The following is a 19137-nucleotide window of genomic DNA, read 5'->3' on the forward strand; positions in this document are numbered from 1 at the left end:
TCCAAAGTTAATGTGTTTAGTGCTGTTTTTCTCTCACATTTACAGAGACCTTGACTCTTGGAAGGTCTGCTTTTTAGGTCAAGGTCATCTCAAGACTTCCAGTGTGTTAAGCACGGCAACGCGCTTGAAGACTTGAATTTTACATTACGAATCTGCTGCGGAAAAGGAACCACGTTTGTTTATCAAGGCAAAGCTTCGATCTTGTCAAAACAATGTGATTTGGTTGACCATCCATTGGTCAGTCGTGGGTCCAGGACTCGAAGTGAAAAGAAAACTTTCCTATCTTGTAGAGATACAAAAAGTTGATGAATCTTACCAATATATATATATATATATATATATAATGAACGTTCATAATTAACTCAAATCAGAATTGACAATCACAAAATTGATTGGTAGCTTATTCGTAAAGTAGTCGATAATCAATCTGATTAAGGTTGGTAATTTCTAAAAAGAGTTAGTAAATTATAAAAATTATTAAGAAAGGTAGAAAAAAGGTGGCAACTCAGTAGGAAACTTGATAAATTTAAACAAAAAAAAAAACATAAGCATTGGAAAGCAACTCAAATGAGAATTCATTAATTGATAACTTAATTAAAAAAAACCTGGTAGGTCATACAAATAAACGGTGACAATTTACTCTAATGGTTGGCAAATTTAATTCATTCGTAAGAAGGAAAAAAAAACTTGGTTATTGATAGGGAGAAGTCTTTTTTATTTGTCAGACATAAGAGAAGTAAACAATTTTTTAAATAAATAAATAAGTAAACGTTTGTAAATAGCTCAAATAAGAATTAGGAGCATGAAATTAGTTGGTAATTTAATCGAGAACCCAACGGAAGCCCAAGGGTACTAACTTCAATTAGAGTTACCAACCGGTAACCTCATTACTCTAATTGAAGTTGGTAATTTTCAAATTGGTAAATTTAAAAAAGTTGGTTAGTTAGGAAAATAAAAAGTGTTAATTCAATAAAAAAAATTGATATTTTTCAAAAATAAATAAACAATGACGAACAATTCAAATGAGAGTTGATAACACAAAAATAGTTGGTAAATTAGAAAAGAGTTGATAATTCACTCAAATAAAGGCTGGTAACTTTATGTAATAGATGGTAAATATTGTTGGTAAGAAAGGGATATAAAGATTCCTGAAAAATAAAAGAAGATTCATTTTTATTAAGTAGCCTATGGGTGCTGTAATGGACAAAACTAATCATATTGGGTGTCAACGCTAGTCTCACATCTTAATACGCAAGTAGCTTGACCCAATAGCTTAAAGATCCAGTCCATTATACGTTGGTCAAGTCCTCAAATGGGAGACCTAAGTACACTACAAGTGTCAAAACTTATGTACGGCGCTCATTTTAGTGTCAAAATATTCAAAACGATCAATTAAGTATTAAAAAAGATCAATTCAATGCCAAAACTTTCAAATTGATAACTTAAGTGCCTTTTTTAAAAAAACGATCACTTAAGTGCTAAATTTTTTTAAAAACATTCACTTCAGTGTCAACCAACACAATGTAGCCACGTCATCCCAAATCGAGTTGGTATTTAAGTTATCGTTTTGAAAATTTTAGCACTAAAGTGAGTATCGTATAAAAGTTTTGACACTTATAATATATTTTAACCTCAAAAGGGATATAGCCCTTTTCGTCCTAGTGATCACTCCCCAACCCTCTCCAGATCGGCCGATGGACAAGAACACCATACTTTTTTATCTGATTGGTTTATGTCTCCCATGACTATTCATTAATTTAGTACCAAGTTGTCCTTTTCTTCTCTTCTTTTCCACAAGCCTCGCCAATGGTTTTACCAATGACGAAAGAGAGCTTCTTCTACGGTCGATCCGTTCACCGCGTGGGGAAGCACTAAAAGCCTTCTTCAATGATAGCATTAGACTTTGGCTAGCAAAAACTTCAGCAGTAAGCGCAGTTGCTCGCCCGTGACATGGAAGTTTAAATACCATGTCCCCAGAGATTTTTCTTCTTTTTTTTTTTTCATATACTAGCTTAGGGTTTTGTAATGATTTGAAGCAATCATGTTGGGTCTCCACGAGATTATCGCATCTTAAAATGTAAATAGCTTGATCCAGTAGCTTAAGGATCCAGTACATTCCACGGGGGCCAAATCCCCCAAAGCAAAAATGCCCTCTCTGCCCTGGTAATCACTCCCAACTCTCCTTAGATGGCTTGAGTTTAAGTCCATTCTCGAGCCACACAACCTACTGGAAGGGTTCCTACTTTGTCCGTATTTGTTCCGACCTGACCTGACTACGTCAATGGGGACTAAACTTCAAAAGGGGTATGTAAAGGAGTACTACAAATGGGGAAATTGTCAAAAGAATCTTAATCCTTTCGTCATATTTCCAATTCAGTCCTAAACCTTTTAAGTCGGCCGATTCATTCATAAACGTTTTCACCTTTTTCCAATTCAGTCATGTTGGCTGAAAATCGCTGATGTAAACGCCGGCCATCATACGTGGCATAGTCGGTGCTAACATTGACAAATTTTAATAAATTTTTAATACTTTTCTAATTTTTTTTTTCCCTTTTTTCCCCTTTCTCGGTTCAGGGACCGGCAGGACTGCCGGCATCATGTATTGGTTCCCTCGCAGGTTTGGGCGGTGAAGTTCCTTTCGTGCCCGGATTCCCAATTGCTCTTGTTCACATGCGCAAATCCTGAGAGACATAACATCTGTTCGCATGAGATAGATGGTTCCTTCTTTAGGTGGTCCCGTAGTAGCGGTGATAACTCTTTAATTATTCATCTGTTATGTTCAACAAGTAGAGAGAACCATCATTTTCTAGGATAGTGTCGCGTTGCTACCGACTCCATAAGTGCGGGACAACCAGTAAAGTTCGTGCGTGTTCGACTATCTACCAGATATTACGAGGTTTGCATTTGTTTGCATGTCAAGACGAAATATACTGGTCGATGGGTCCCTGTGCGAAGCGTTGGAAGTGATAATATTGCCCTGCCAAGACGGTATCGGTTGGCGAATCGATACCCTGCCATATTTTGTCCGCCCCCTTGAGTTGTACAGAACAAAATTGCCCATTTCGAACATGGAAGCCGAGACCTCTGTCTCGGTACCTGTCACACCCCAATTCCTACGAGAATAGGGTAATGACATGGTCATCCTTTCACTCAAAGGATGCAGCCTCAAAATGTAACATGTTTAACCTAATATATATATAAAAGGTCATGCGGTTACGGTAACAAAGCCTTCTATAAACCAACAAAAAGATACGCGTAGTTAGCAAAGATTTTAGAAGCTCATCAAGTATACATACAACTTATACAAAAAAATCCCCTATCAAAAACCCCCTACTAATGAAGCGCTCTCCTACTTGTGCAACACTAAAAAACCTGAAAAACAAGTAAGGTGAAAGGAGTAAGCTAATACGGCTCATTGAGTAATACATTTCTTCTAAGCGGATCGAACAATCACTGTGCACCTTTATAAAAATAATATACTTCCAGCAAATCCTTTTACATATAAGGTTAACAACACTTATAACTTACAATCATAGATCAACAATCAATAGTCAATCCATTGAGTAATCCCAAACCAAGTATCAATGGTCTATCCACCGATTAATCTCAATCAAAGCAAAAGACAATGATCCACTCCATCGACTACTAGAATGCTCTATATCGGACTATGGTCACGTTTAGCGCCATGACAAAGGCGGCCAAGTTTACCCCTCTTAGCTAGGTCTACCACCTATATCGATCGGTGGTGCGGCCCGGAAGGACGTCTTGATAGTATGCATACCTCTCCCACTCAATGGGTTCTTAACATAGCGATATTAGCATGGCACATAAAGCACAATCTCCAATAATCCAATCAAAATCAGAATCATCTCATAACAACTCAAACAAACTCTACAATAGCATTTATCGACAAAATGCATTTCATAAACCGTATATATATATATATATAGCTTTCGGATATTCCCTTCGCAAAACATTTATTCAAGGCATTTCAAACCATTTTCTTTCCAAAAATACTACAAACAATACATTTCAAAGCTTTATCAGTCAACGACAAAATGTAGTAAATGTTCGATCCATTTATGCAAGAAATATGCTCTTTTCTTATTTTATAACATATCTAGTATTCTTTTTTTTTTTCTTTCTCAATCTCGAAACATGAGTTTACAAACTCAAAGAAGAAAAGTACTACTCACCCGATAAAGCCAAAATCCAACTACGTTGGTCACTCGAACCGACTCATCCAAATCCCTATCCAATATATAGAAAAACAGATCAAATGGAGTAACAAGTCATCCTAACGTATGACTTAGCTAAACTACACTTATTAGTGACAAAACAACGACTAGGCGTCAACGGAAACTTGTCCCTAACAGAGATTCAATGTTGTCTGCTATGGACAGCTACGCACCAAAACCGTTAAGGCCATAACTTCCTCCATCGAACTCCGTTTCAAGCCATCTTACTGTCCACGCGAAACTTGTTCAACGTACTACAAAAGTCTCAACATGGCCAACCTCAGCCGATAACTGGAAACTAATGAAATCAGGTCTCAAAGTTTACTGTTCGCGCTGTATCGTAGCACACCAGAATTTGAAAATTTTGTTCCGGGCAAACCGTAGTGTCAAATTAAGATCCGTTGAATCCTACGGGTCCATAACATCCTAAAGTTTCTTTTTCAAGCAAAAACACAGCCAATCACCCATGAGATCAGACACAATAGCTCAGTTTTCCCAAAAATTCAAATTTTGCCCTAAATCCGAAAAATCACTTCAATCGGAGGGATGAGAGGTGCGAGCCCTTACCTAGCGCTGCAACACGTAGTGGAACAAATTCGGCGAGGCGTTTGTGGCGGGTGGCGCACGCACGTGACTCTTTTTTTTCTTTCTTTCTTTTTCCCTTTCTCCTCTCTCCTTTCCCTTTCTCTTCTTTTCTTCCTTTCCTTTTTCTATTCTGGTCGTGCGGCTTAAAAGGGGTGGTTGACTGCCCTCTTTTACTTTTTCTTTTCCTCTTTTTTTTTTTAAATGGTGGGTCCACCACCTTGGTCGACCTGGTCAAAAAGGGCCAAATATTACAGTACCATTGGCAACAAGCGTCTCTCGTGCTTCTGCGGACTGCAGGACAAGTATCCCGCGGCCAGTGAAGAGCAGGGTGGAATTACTCGGGACGGGAGGGCTGTTTCAGTTGGCGGTCTGGTTCACGGCTCATACTAGAGTTCTCGGGAGGAAGACTCTTGACAGAGTTCCACCGTCACTCTGGTGGAATCCGAATACGAAGAGGCCAGAAGGCAAGAGCCACGAGGAGTTGGTGGCGTCGGGGGTGAGAGATGGAACAAGGCTTATGTTCTTCTGTCCCCGTGAAGTTGCAATTGGAAAGATGAATGCAAATGACAGGGCAGTGGAGCAACCATAGAAGTGAAGCGCCTGTAATGGAGGTTATGCAGTTGTTGAGCCTGTCTTTTAATGTTTGAACTTGTTTTGTAGGGGCGAGCATGGTTCAAGGTAGAATGGGGAGTTGAAGAGCCGGACCAATTGGTTCCAAGTTTCAGTGTAAGCAGGATATGTTTCAGGTTCTAAAAATTAGAAAACCTATTCCGACGGGTAAGTTCCAGGTATGTTTCTGTAACCAGAAACCTCGAACAAGTTCTTGTACTTTTCTTGATACGTGTATTCGTGCAATCCTATAGTATTCTATGACGTCCGACAATAAGTGTCTAATATAAGTTGGGTTAAGCATGGCAACGCAAAAATCTAGCGCTCGAAGACTTGGACTTACATCACGAATCTGCGGTGGAAAAGGAAGCACGTTTGTTTATCATGGCAACTCTTTAATTGGGTCAAGATAATGTGGTTGATTGAGCATCCAATGTGAGTCGTGGGATCTAGGATTCCAAACAAAAGGGATTTTCTATTTTGTCCGAGATAAGAAAAGTTGGCAATTTAAAAGGTTTAATAAATATTGATGATTTACTCAAATTAAGAGATAATAACACAAAAATTATCTGGATAAGATATATGATAACTTTAAAAATCAAATAATCATCCCTAATTCGGATAGGCAAAACTAGTTGGTAACTTAATTGGAGAAAGCCTTTAGTAGGTAATTTCTAAACAAAGTTTGTAAGCTTAATGGGTTGGTAAAAAAGACAAGGTAAAGTATGAAACTAAATAGAAAAGTAGACAAATATGGAAAAAAAATCAAATAAGTGTTCTTAAGCAACTCAAGTGAGAGCAAAGCAAAACTAGCCAGTAACCAGAAGAGAGAATAGCAGAGAAAGAACAGAGATAGTTGCATTCAAATGGAAAACAAGCATTGCGCCGTAGCATGAATAAATCTCTCAGAACAGTTTTTACATATGGTACTGACCATCAAATGCATTTCTGTCGATGGCGATCAGCACAGTTGTGGCGGAAGTCTAGATGGCACTAAGGAAGGAAGTAGGACAAGGAGGCATCGGAATGTCCACCGTGCCTTCCAGCATCAGGAGCACCTTCCTCATCGAAGGACGGAGCGACGGCTCTTCAAGGATGCACCAAAGAGCCACTTTAACCAGTCTCTCCAACTGTCTTCTGTCGATCGATTCATCATTGACGAGTTTCTCTAGCTCGCGAGCCAGGAAACAGCTATAGACCCATTCTTCGAGAATGGCTTCATCATCGGGAAGGCTCCAATCCACGCTTCTTCGGCAGCAGATGATCTCCAGCAACACGATGCCAAAGCTGTAAACGTCTGCTTTCACCGTCACTGGCAAATTCTTGTGCCACTCTGGCGCGACGTAACCCCTTGTTCCTCTAATCCCCGTCATGGTGTTGGTTTGATCTGGCTTCAGCAGCTTCGATAACCCGAAATCAGATATTTTGGCTTGCCTACATTCGTCGATCAGTATGTTCTGTGGCTTGATATCGCAGTGAATGATCTGGGTTTTGCACTCTTCGTGTAGATAGAGGAGGCCTCTGGCTATGTTCCGAGCGATTCCCATTTTTTCATCCCAGCAAGGTTGTTTTTCGGGCGTGAAGAGTAGATCTGCGAGCGACCCATTGCTCATGTACTCGTACACCAAAAGCCTGTCGGCACCATCAAGACAATAACCAAGCAATTGGACGAGACTCCGGTGATGAGTCCTCCCGATGATTTTCACCTCTGTTTGGAATTCGCTTTCACCATCCGATGAGACCTTCTCTAGTTTCTTAACAGCTACATCCTCGAGGCTATTCAACAGTGTACCTTTATACACTGTCCCGAATGCTCCCTTGCCAATCTCTTGGGCGAAATCTTTGGTTACTCTCTTCAGCTCTTCATAAGTAAATGATCTCGGCGAAATATTCTCTATCATTCTACTACTTCCCTCCTTGGGAAGTACTTCATATAGTCGAACCCGATATCTGTAAACAATGAATCCCGACACTGCCAGTGTGACTAATGCGAAAGCCGTAGAAGATGCAATTGCAACTAGAATGTCTCTCTGAGAAGGTCTTTTCTTGCCCTCCGGCATGAAGCCGTTGGTGCCATTCTCTTTAGATCCAGTCTCTCCTACCTTGATGAAGAGTACATTCGCATTGCTGAGGTCTCTCCTGCCATATCTCAGCGGAAGCCTCTGCTTTCTGCAGGATTGCTCCTCGTATATCACGGCTTCGCAATTGCAATCCTGCAAGCATGCCTTTTGACATTCTTCGTTGGTTGAAAAAGTAAGAACGGCATACGCAGCATCCTCCCATACAGTGTTAGAAACCGCTGGAGTAGTGTACCCAGTGGCCGCGTCCATTCTCGTGCAGCTTTCTGCACTGAAGTTCCTCTCGCACCCGGATGTCCAGTTCCCCTGGTTCACAGGTACGAATCCTGGAAGACACTTGCACTCAGCGATTTGGTCGTTCATGGCACAAAACCCGTTGAGCCCGCATAAGCCCTTGGGGCTACATTTGTCCTCAGAAGACCGCCATATTTCGGACAAATCGGGGGTCGCGTTGTATGAATACAGTCGGAAAATCCCATCTGTGTCGATTCTCATAAGGTAGAACATCCCTTCCTTAGGAGGTCCTCTACTTGTGGTGATATTCTTTAGATATTTACCTGTTGTGTTCAACAGGTAGAGAAAACCGTCATTATCTAGGTATAGTGTCACATTGTCACCGGCTCCGCCGGTGCCAGCTTCCCAGTAAGCGTACGAGGCCGTGTCTGGAGTATCTACAGGATACTGCACGAGGTTTCCATCCTTTTGCATGTTGAGGCGAAAGATGCCGGTTGATTGGTCGCTCTCGGAAGCGCTCGAGAACAACTGTTGGCCTGCTGATAAATGCTGGCCTGCCAAGAGGGTATCAGTCGGTGAATCAAAAGTCTGCCAAATGACATCCCGCCGCGAGTTATACAGAACGAAATTGCCCGTGTCGAGCATAGAAGCTGAGACCGCAAAATCTGTCAGAATGGCGACGGACGTCTCTTGCGCTTCTGCAGACTGCAGGACAAGTCTCCCGTCGGTGGTGAAGCGCAGGGTGGAATTTATTGGGACCGGAGGATGGTCTCGGTTAGAGGTCCAGACTGGGATTTTACGCGGAGTTCGTGGAAGGAAAACACCGACCGCATAACCGTGGTCTCGCTGATAGAACCCAAATGCGAAGACACCGGAAGGCGAGAGCCAGGAGGAGTTGGTGGCGGTGTTGGGTGTGAGAGAAGCACCGAGGCTAATGTTGATCGGTGTATGTGCTGTCGCAGTTGCGAAGGCGAATGCAACTGAGAGAAGAAAGGGAAGCGTAGCAACCACAGGAATGAAGTGCCTGTACCGAAGGGCAGAATTAGCCATTAAAGCAAGCTGAGGTTTACTTCTAACGCTACAGAATTTCTTTTTTTTGTTGGTGGGAAGAATCAGCTCTTCGGTCCATCCTTTATAGAGCTACATCAGCTTCTAATACAGAGAATCTTGACTCTACAAGTCTTCGTCAACGTAAGCATAAATCTTTGTTAAGTTTGTTTTGGGCCATACAAAAAAATAGCAATTAATTAAAAATTATTATGGGGTCCACTCTTTAAAGAATTTGTGACTCACAACATACGGTTAGTTCTCACAGTTGTCAACCTATTATTTTGGCACAAATATTTTTGGTTCTTAAGAAGAAACAATTTGAGAAGGTTCAATTGTCCGAAATTCTATATACTCTCTATTTATATTTGATAGACTTGTATTCCAATATATACTTGAATTTTAATATTTTCAAATCCTTCGAGGCATAAATAACTCAATTTTCTCCCATGAACTATTTGTGTCAATGGATTCGTTCGATCCAAAACTTGAGATAATGGGTGTAATCTTCGAACATGAAAAAGGTGAAGGGACCCACTAGCTATAGGTGTCAAATGGGTAGGTAGGATCAAATATGGTCCGACCCATATTAACCCGTTTAACTCGTTTTGACCCATATTTTATGACCTTTACTCGACCCATGCCCAACCCGCAACTAACCCATACCCGACTTGACCCATTTTGACCCATATTACTAAAACACTAATATTCTAGGAAAACCTATACAACTTATTTAACCTATTTTAAACCCTTCAAATATATATGTTACGATCGAAGCTCATGGATGAAAAAAGTAGAATCCGACTTTCTTCGAGCAAAAGTGGTGGAAATGCAGCGGTGTCTCGTTCGATTTCTTCGTGCCTGGATGCCATTGGAGACGAAAGAGATGCGACTATGAAGAGACGATATGAGGTCGAGATGAACGTTCCTCTATTTCAGCTCCCTATTTCCCGCAATGGAGGTGGTCAATAGAAGGTGGTGGAGGGTGAAGGCCGCGGCGGGGGTAGCGAGCGGAGGCGGTGGCGGGTGGTGGCGAGAGGACAAAAAATGAGTCTAAATGGGAAGTTGAAAGCCATGGGCCAAAAATGGGTCAAAAATAAGTTGAGAAAAACCCATATTTGAATAGACTTTATAAGCCTAAGCTCATATTTGACCCTTTTTTAAATTTACTAAACTCATATGTGACCCAAGTGAATAAAAGTGGGTTAAATATTAACACCTCTACCCACCACACCACTCCCCTTTCGGAAGTCCCGTCTGGAAGGGCTAGTTACTAGTTCGAATTTGATATAAATTTATATTTTTCGGGAATTAGTTAGAATGTGTTCTTATCAAAGAATTCAGAAAAAAAAAATTATAAAATTGCAGAACAATTCTTTTTTAATTATATCAGTTTAAAAAGAACGGTTTATTCCTTTTCACAGCAAACCATGAAAATCCAAAAGAAAATACTGTTATACTAGTAAAGCCCTAACTTTTAACATCAGGTCCATATTTTTCATGGGAAAATGGAAATATGTTAGGGATGTGTCATGGTACATAAGACTTTTCTTTTTCTTTTTTTTTTTTTTTTTTGAGCGGTCAGAACATAGGACTCTTTTTCCATAGTTAATCTTAAGCATGTATTGCAGGAATAAAGAAAATTTTCTACAAACGGCCCAGTTCACTATTGATTTGAGGGTCTTGACTGGTCACCCTCTCACTAATCATAAAATTAAGAGTGGATAAGATCATAGTAATTACTGATCTCTTTTTTTTCTTTTTAACCTTATGTCATGGGCCTAGATGTCTCGCGTTCACATCCGTCGATGGTATTTCAATTACGTACCAAGTTGTCCTTTCTCTTTTCGTCTTGTTTTAGCTTTGACCAACAAGTTGTTCACTCCTGTCAATTTTGCCGTCGGGACCTACTTTGCGACAAGTCTTTCCAATGCATTTGTGAAGAACGCGAGGAAGCTTCTTCTACGGTTGATCCGTTCTACACGGGTGGGGAACCACTAGAAGCTTTTGAAGTCTTCTTTCGTTTTCTTCTTCTGCATGAGAAAGTCAGTGTCTTCTTCCGATAACTTTCCTTGCGGAGAATTGGCTTAAGCTACATTGACTGGCTTGATGATTACGTTTTAGATACGGCATCGTGAAGGGCGCTGGTAGTTATGGGCTTAGCTACATCAAGAAGATATTTTATCACGTGATCAGTCAAATCGTTCTGCTGCTCCTCGAACATCCTTCTCATCGTAGCCAGTAACGCTCAATTTGGCACCAATTGCCTTCTCTGCTCATTAGTGGGCAAAAGAATACTTGAAGTGTCAATATTTATGAACAACACTCACTTCAATGCTTTTTTTTTTTTTTTGGATCACTTAGAAAAAACGATCACTAAAGTGCCAAAAACGATTACTTAAGTATCAATTCCGACCAAACAACACATGTTGCAATTTTTTATTAATTTTTAATATTATGTGAAATTTTTTTAAAAAAAGTCAGTCCACATGACAATTTTATATTTAAAAAAAAATCAGTCCACATGGACACCACTTGTACTATCTTTTTACAAAATAATATAATATTTTTAAAAAATTAGCTAAATAACTATTCCATCTATCAAAAGATGGATTTAGAAGTGCTGATCACTTTCGGCTCATGCCATTGGCATGGACCACCGATGGCAATTGTGGTCCTAACCCATGTTCTTGTCCTTTTTTTTTTTATTCTAATCGGATGTTTTTGTTTCACATTCCAGGAAAGTGACCGGACATGAAATCAACACCCGACCTAGGAAAGAGTCTCACAAGTGAAATGTCAAGGCTTCCGGACGGGAGTGATATCACGCGATAACATTTTGGTGCTTGGCCAATGTCTCTTTCAAGCACGGGTCAGTCCCAAAGAGCACGTCACGGGTTAAACCCGGTTGGCCGTCGCAGGGAAGTGGGAAAACTCGCATCGGTCCTACGAAGGCGACCCTCGGCGTATCACTCGACTCATGACGATGATCAAGGATTGAGATATTGACAGATGGATCGGTTGAGGGAAAATAACCAGAAAAGTCATAAACTTATTGTAATTGTGTTAATTCAGTTCTAAATCTATTTTTTGCTCAATTAAGTCCTAAACCTTTTGTAATTGTGTCATTTTAGTCCATTTGGCCGGCCGATCTTGACGTGACAAATTTTTGATAATATTTCATTATTTTTTAGAATTTTGAATTTTTTAATAATTTTTTTCATGTATATTTCTTTTGTTAGGGCCGGTAGGAGGCTGCCGGCCACTGGCCCGTTCATGGCCCTCACCCAGTTGCCGATGACCCATAGCCTTCTGCCAGCCTAAAAAAAGGAAAAAAAAAGATAGAATAAAATTATTAAAAAATTATAAAAAAATCAAAATATTATTAGAATTTTGCCACGTCCGTGCCGAGCTGTCAAATGAACCGAATTGACACAATTTCAAAAGGGTTAAAACTGAATTGACATAATTATAATAGATTTAAAACTTTTTTAGTAATTTTCCCAATCAACCGAAGACGTGGAATCGGGGAACCCATAGTGCCTGAAAGTCACGTGAAATTCTCGTGTGTGATTTTTCTGTGGGAATCTAGACTAAAGCTTTTTTAACTCATATGAACCTAAATCCTGCTTTAGTAATGATTTTCATTGGGGTACTTGAATTTTGAGTTTGAATTCCCTAGCATGGTGTTGGCCAGGATGGGTTACTATTCATTCTCCTCTTTATAATGGGAGAACTTCTCCAAAAAGTCATTAAGATATTGCATTTTTATTAATTCAGTTTTAAACCATTTAAGTTTGTTAATTCAATCTTAAACATTTTCACTTTTTACCAATTGAATTCCATTTATTGAAAATCGCTGACGTAAACGCCGACCATCCTATATGACATGACCGATGTTGACTTTGACAATTTAAAATAACATTTAATATTATTTTTATTTTATTTTATTTTATTTTATTTTTTCTTTTCTTTTCTTAGTGCCCAGCGACTCGCCGGCCATTGAGAAAAAGCGACAAAAATTAAAAAATAATAATAATAATTTTGAAAAAATATTAAATATTACTTAAAATTGTTCCTCGTCAACACCGGCCATGCTTGGCATCCACGTCGCCTATTTTCTAGCCAACATGACTCAATTGACAAAAAGGAAGAAGATTTAGAATTAAATTGGCAAAAGTACAATAGATTTAGGACTTTTTGGACAATCTTTCCCTTTCAGTTAGGCTTAACATTGAGAGGGACATGGAAATGAGAGACATAGATGATTCTCTGCATCACATCTTATCTTACTTAACAATTTCATATGCAAGATTTGTAGGAGAAGGTGCAGTTGTAACTCTCTTTTGATATATTTCCTCTTAATAATGAAACAACGTAAAGGGATTAAGCTCTGATTAAAGATACTGGAAAAGTATTATCTAATCTCTCAATATTTCAGTTACTTGCATTACATAACATAACGATACCTTGTAAGATTTTACAAGCTTGTTGAACGAACTTTCGTCTCATGAAAGTAGGTTTCGATTCTTTTGAATGTATCTTTGCCAATTTATGTCACCAAAAAGATAAGGAGAAATATGGTTCTGTGTGCTGCAAAAGACATTATAACATACTAACCAGAAAACGTATGCAAGTATGTTCGACATGGGCTTATAAGACATTTGCATATGAGCAATAATGGGTTTGAGCTAGTCTTATTAACATTTAACCTTTTATAATTGTGTCAATTCAATCCTAGACCTTTTTTTCCAATTCAATCCTAAACTTTTTTACATTTGTATCAATTTAGTCCTAAACCTTTGGTATTTGCGCAAATTCAATCTTTTTAGCTAATTTTGGCCACAAATTGCTAAAGTAGTGTGGCCGGCGCTAACGTGGCCAATTTTTGACAATATTTCAATATTTTTCGATTTTCTGTTTTATTTTATTTTATTCTATTCTTTTATTTTCTTTTTCTTTTTCTTTCTCCTCTCCTTCTTTCTCCTTTGGCCGACCACCGGGCGCAATGACCAAGCGGAGGCGAGGGCCGATGAAAAAAAAAGACTAAATTGACATAATTATAAAAATTGCTACATTAGTGCCGACCTGCCAAATAGGTTGAATTGGCACAATTGCAAAAGGTTTAAAACTAAATAGGTAAAAAAAATTTAGGACTGAATTGGCACAATTGCAATAGAGTTAGAATTTTTTTAATAATTTTTCCTAAGATTAATCGTACATATTGACTAAACAACAGATAAAATAGTAATTTAAATGTGCTGCATAAATCTCATAATAACTTCATGAAATCTCTCATAAGATCTAAATTCGTATAGAAATATCAAATCTTAATATAAGTTAAGTTCTTTATCACACAAAAAATTATTCCTTTTTTTCCGGTCAAGACAAAAGTTTATTTGGTGAGAAGAGAGTGGTGCTATACCATAATATCTTCAAGGAAAAATTTCAAAAAAATGCCCGAAGTACTCTCGTTTTCTTAAATAAAAACCTAAAGTGGACTTTGTTTCAAATAGGGTCTGAAATGCTCAAATTATTTTAAAGAATGGCCTAGTTGAAGGGCCTTTTTACATTAAGTTTTTTGAATATTTTTCTTTTTCTATTTTTCTTTTTGTCTGTTCTTTTCTGTTTTTCTGTTTTTCTTTTTTCCCTCCCCTCTCCTCCCGAGTCCATCGTACGCCTTAGGTGATGGAGCTCGATTCAGAAGAGTGAGGGGGAGGAGAGAGAGAGCTAAATTCTATGGGTTTCGTATTCAACCGCAAGGCCCACATTTGCCCATTTCACCATCTTCTTGATTTCGTCCCCGTTCTTGGCAATGAAGAACAAGCAAGACCCACCATCGCAATCAACCCCACAACACCACCCACAAAGCCAGCGAGCACAGTCCTCCCTTACCAGACCCCGAGGCTCAGAGATCACTATTTCCTGCTGCATCCTTCCTGCTATATTCCAGTCCGTGCTGACAAGATCCAAGCTTCACCAATTTTCTGGCGGCCCCAAGTTCTCGCTGGATCCGACCATTGCCACAACAGCAGCTCCATTGCCTTGAAGGACCGCCTTGCCCGCCTGTCTTCCGAGCTGCGAGCCCCAACGCCGGCCATCTCGAGTCCACCGTCGTGAGCACCGAACACCACCACGAGCTCCATTGCCTAAGGCCGGCGATGGCCTAGAGAGGGGGAGGGGAAAAATAAAAAACAAAAAAAAGGCAAAACCAAACAGAAAAGGAAAAAAAATGTAAATAAGTAAAGGACAAAAATGCTCTTCATCCGGGCCATTTTTTTAAACAATTTGAACAGTTCAGGCCCTTGTTTGAAACAACGTCAATTTCATGCCCTTACTTGAAAAAATGAAAATATTTCAGGCTTTTATTTGGAACTTTCCCTAACTTCAATTACACTATACTTTTTTTCTTGTAACGATAGTATAATTTCATATGTAAATCTGACCAAGCTTTATAGAAAGCAACCCCTCATGAGCAATCAAAAGGAATGAGAAGTTCACTTTCTTGTATCAACCTTGAGTTTGCTTCTCAAGGCACTTATCATACTAGAGATGTTTGATATCCTCTCTAAGTACACTAAAAGCTTACTAATTTAAATCTCATAATCTTAATACATAAAATAGGTTCGAATTCTGAAAAATGGAGAGTTTTGCTGTCCTTTTGCATGAGATTAGATGATTAATCAGAATGACATCAAACATTTAGGCTCCATTCAGCTTCCAAAAAAATATTTTTCGGATTTTCCAGCGTTTGATTCACGAAAAATAAATGAGTCATGGAAAAAACAACTTAAAAAATGAGAAAAATGATTTCCTCTTTTTGAAAAGATAAAACAAAGACCAATGTCTCTCTTCTCTCTCTATCTACACGCTTCAATTTTTTTTATTTAAATGAATTTTTTTATTTTCATAATTTGTCTTTTTTATTTTATTTTACTTCTTTCTTCTTTTTTTTTTTTTTTTCCTTCCCTCGCCGGTCATCGTGCCTTAGCGACGACCAGCAACCCCGCAACCTGCCATGGTCGAGGCCTACCTATCCTCAAGCTCACCTATGCCTATCGCTGGCGGGTCACGGCGGAAAAAGGAGGAGAAAGAAAAGCAAAAAAGTATAAAAATCTGTTTTTTTATTAAACAATAATAATAATAATAATAATAATAATAATAATCATCATTAAAAGGAATGCCCATAGGATTTTCCTTAACAAAGGGCGGAAATAACTGTCACCTTATTTTTAGGTTTCAGTCAAACATTCAAAAATAGTCATTTTCCTGAAAAATAACTTGTTTTTGTCCATAAGCGAAATGTGGTTGTCCCCTCTCCCTCAAAACACATTCTATGCTCTTTTAAATTCCTGGACTACTAACCGGACTCATACTAATAAACTGTATCTACCCCCAGGCCCACCACAAGAAAGTAAGGAATTGTTGAAATGAACTCGAGGTTACTTGACTTCCTATTAGAACGAAGAATTGCATAGGACAGAACAGGGAACTCATTGCTATTGGAATGACACACAGACAATGCACGATGCACTGACATCTAGAAACATGTTCTCTGCGCTCTATAGTAGAAACAACTTTGGTTTATCTCTAACCCGAGCAAGTTTTGATGGTGGTGATAAGTGCAGTTGCGAAGACGATTCAGATAACACTGAGGAAGGAAGTAGGACAAGGAGGGATTCAGACGTCGACAGTGTCTTCAAGCATCAGCAGCACCTTTCTCATCCAAGGACGAAGAGATGGCTCTTCCAAGGATACACCAAAGTGAGACTTTAACCAATCCTCTCCACTTGTTTTTGGTCGATGGTTTGATAATCTACCTGTTTATCCAGCTCGTCAGCCAAGAAGCAGTCGTAAACCCATTCCTCGAGAACGGCTTCATCCTTGGAGGCTCCAATCCACACTCTTTCGGCAACAGATGATCTCCAGCAGCACGGCTCGAAGGTTGTAAATGTCCGCTTTCACCGTCACCGACAGTTTCTTGTGCCAGTCCGGCGCAATGTACCCCTCGAACCCTTTATTCCTGTTGTGGTATTGGTCTGATGTACCTTCAGCAGCTTCGAAAGCCCAAAATCAGAAATCTTCGCTCGCATGTTGTCATCTATCAGTATGTTCGTCGGCTTTATGTCACAATGAATGATCTGCAATGAATCTTTCTTAGAGGATTTTAAATTTTGACAACTTCTCTTTTCACATATATTGATTCAAATCCTTTATGCAACATATTTTTATCAATAACAACCTTGTCGGCTTTGCTTATTCAAATATTTGGAAATGAGGTTTTTTCTCAATATTTCGGCTTCTCTATGGACCGGATGAGGGAAAAGGAAGTAGGTTTGGCAAAAGCCGAATATGGATTACAAGAAGAAGATGAGTACTAGAGATCTTATCATCTTCATTGAGGTATGAAACCTCATCAAGATAATCGATCTTGGGGCATTGGACATTCATAAGGAAGATGGAAGGTCAAGGGACACATGAGCATGAATAACTAGAGTAATTTTGAGAGGGAGGTTTTTCTGTCATTTATGAAGGATATCTTCTCCACTGCTACTAATATATAAATGGGAAAACATAAATAAAAACTCCTCCCGTCGCTCACTCCCTCTCTTGCGTGCGTCTTTACCTCTCTCTCACATCCTTGTCTCTCGCGTGCATAGACTTGGCCGAACATCTCCATCTCCTCTTCGCTCGATTTCCATCGCCGCAAGGAGCCTCGCCACCACTGTCGAACGTCTTTCATCGCAATCATAGCCCCGCTTCCTGTCGCAACCCTAGCATCCATCGCAATAAGGTGAGTCTCTCTCTCCTTCTTTGTTGTCATGACCTAGTAAGGGTGAGCAAACTGGACTGGACTGACCCCAAACCGGACCGGGACCGGACCGGACCGGCCGGGTTGGTCCGGTCCTTGAGGGGGGCAGTCCAGTCCCCGATCCCAATAAATGAGACCGTTGATTGGGCGGTTCGGTTCCCGATTCCATGGTGGATAGGACCAAATCGAACCTTTTAAAGTATATATAATTATAAGTTAGGTTTAAGTTTGACAAGAATAATATTTCTACGACTAGCAATTCATTATATATATACATACACAATTATAAAAAAAAAAATAGAAATTTTTGAAGAGCTAGTTAACCTCATTTTTCTATCTTCTGCTCAACACTCACTTCTCTCCTCTTGCTTGATGCTTGCATCTCGCCTTCGCAACACAACTCTGCTCGGCGCTCACTTCTATCTCCTTCGTCTCTCCGCTCACTCCTCTCGCGGTCCCATCTCTCGCTTGTCGGCATCGTCCCTCTTCTCGCATCTTGCAGCCACCGACGAGACCTACAACAGCCACTGGCATCGTCGACTCATCACTTCCTCTCCTCATCTCCATCTTTGCTCGGTCGCTTCGATCTCATGTGACTAGGCCAAGACAGGACTGAATCGACGGTCTTGGTCCGATCTGGTCTCGATCTGATCCTCGGTTCTATACCGGGACCGGACAGGCTCGGACCATGCACACCCTTATGACCTAGCTTCGCCCCTTCTTTGCTGTTCGCGATCAATTGGTGTCTTCGGCAGCTTGTACAATATGATATGGGGACATTCTCTTTCAATTTTCTTCACGTATTTTTTTATTAACAATTATAAGACATTACATTGAAGTGATCTTGACAAAAAAAACTTCTGTGCTTGAATTGATACACCATCTCTAGATGTTCAGTGTCATGAATACTTTTGATAATCGGTTGATCGTACTAATTAGTGACAATTCTTCTATTCATTTCAACATGAAGGGTTATTTGTGCCTACATTCGCTATCATGGGGTTGACCTGTGTTGATTACAAATGAATTTGATGTACTTTGGTAATACTTTGTTGTCATTTTAATTGCCTTTGATGTTATTATAATTGCATTTGAAGAGTTGACTCATTTGATGCTCAACCATTTAAGGTTAAATGCCGTCCCACAAAAAGGCATTTAAGGCAAAGTGGACTAAACCTTTTACCAATTTGTTTGTAAGTTTGTTGGTGGAAGAGATAAAAAAAAAAAAAAAAAAGAAATCACACCACTTGTACCTATAACAAAGCAAGGTGGAATTACACACATGCATAATTCAATAAATGGACAAGGCTCCACTTTAGTCTAGTTCAGTTGAAGAACAAGGTAAACAAATAGAAGAGACGGTATAATAATGTTAAGAAGCTTTTATCTTGGAGATTGACTCCTATTGGTAAGCTCATATCTACAATAGTATCGCGATATACTCAAAACAGAATTACTAGTATAGCATTTTCAAATTGATTATTTTTTATATATTGCAATGGGCGATTCCATCGTTTGTAGTTGAAAAGAAGAG

At 39.4% G+C, this 19137-nt stretch overlaps 1 protein-coding gene across 1 annotated transcript; it reads right to left on the reverse strand.

Annotated features, from left to right (window-relative positions):
- Positions 1-6253: 6253 nt before the first annotated feature.
- LOC115731656 (G-type lectin S-receptor-like serine/threonine-protein kinase LECRK3) lies at positions 6254-8898 on the reverse strand. The gene has a single exon (XM_030662329.2). The coding sequence runs from the start codon at positions 8792-8794 to the stop codon at positions 6416-6418; it is 2379 nt and encodes a 792-aa protein (XP_030518189.2). The 5' UTR covers positions 8795-8898; the 3' UTR covers positions 6254-6415.
- Between the last annotated feature and the right edge of the window lie 10239 nt (positions 8899-19137).

Source organism: Rhodamnia argentea, chromosome 1 (genome assembly GCF_020921035.1).
Source record: "Rhodamnia argentea isolate NSW1041297 chromosome 1, ASM2092103v1, whole genome shotgun sequence".
Taxonomy (NCBI): domain Eukaryota; kingdom Viridiplantae; phylum Streptophyta; class Magnoliopsida; order Myrtales; family Myrtaceae; genus Rhodamnia; species Rhodamnia argentea.

Coding starts and splice junctions, on each gene's coding strand:
- LOC115731656 (XM_030662329.2), bottom strand. CDS start 8,794: ATGGCTAATTCTGCCCTTCGGTACAGGCACTTCATTCCTGTGGTTGCT.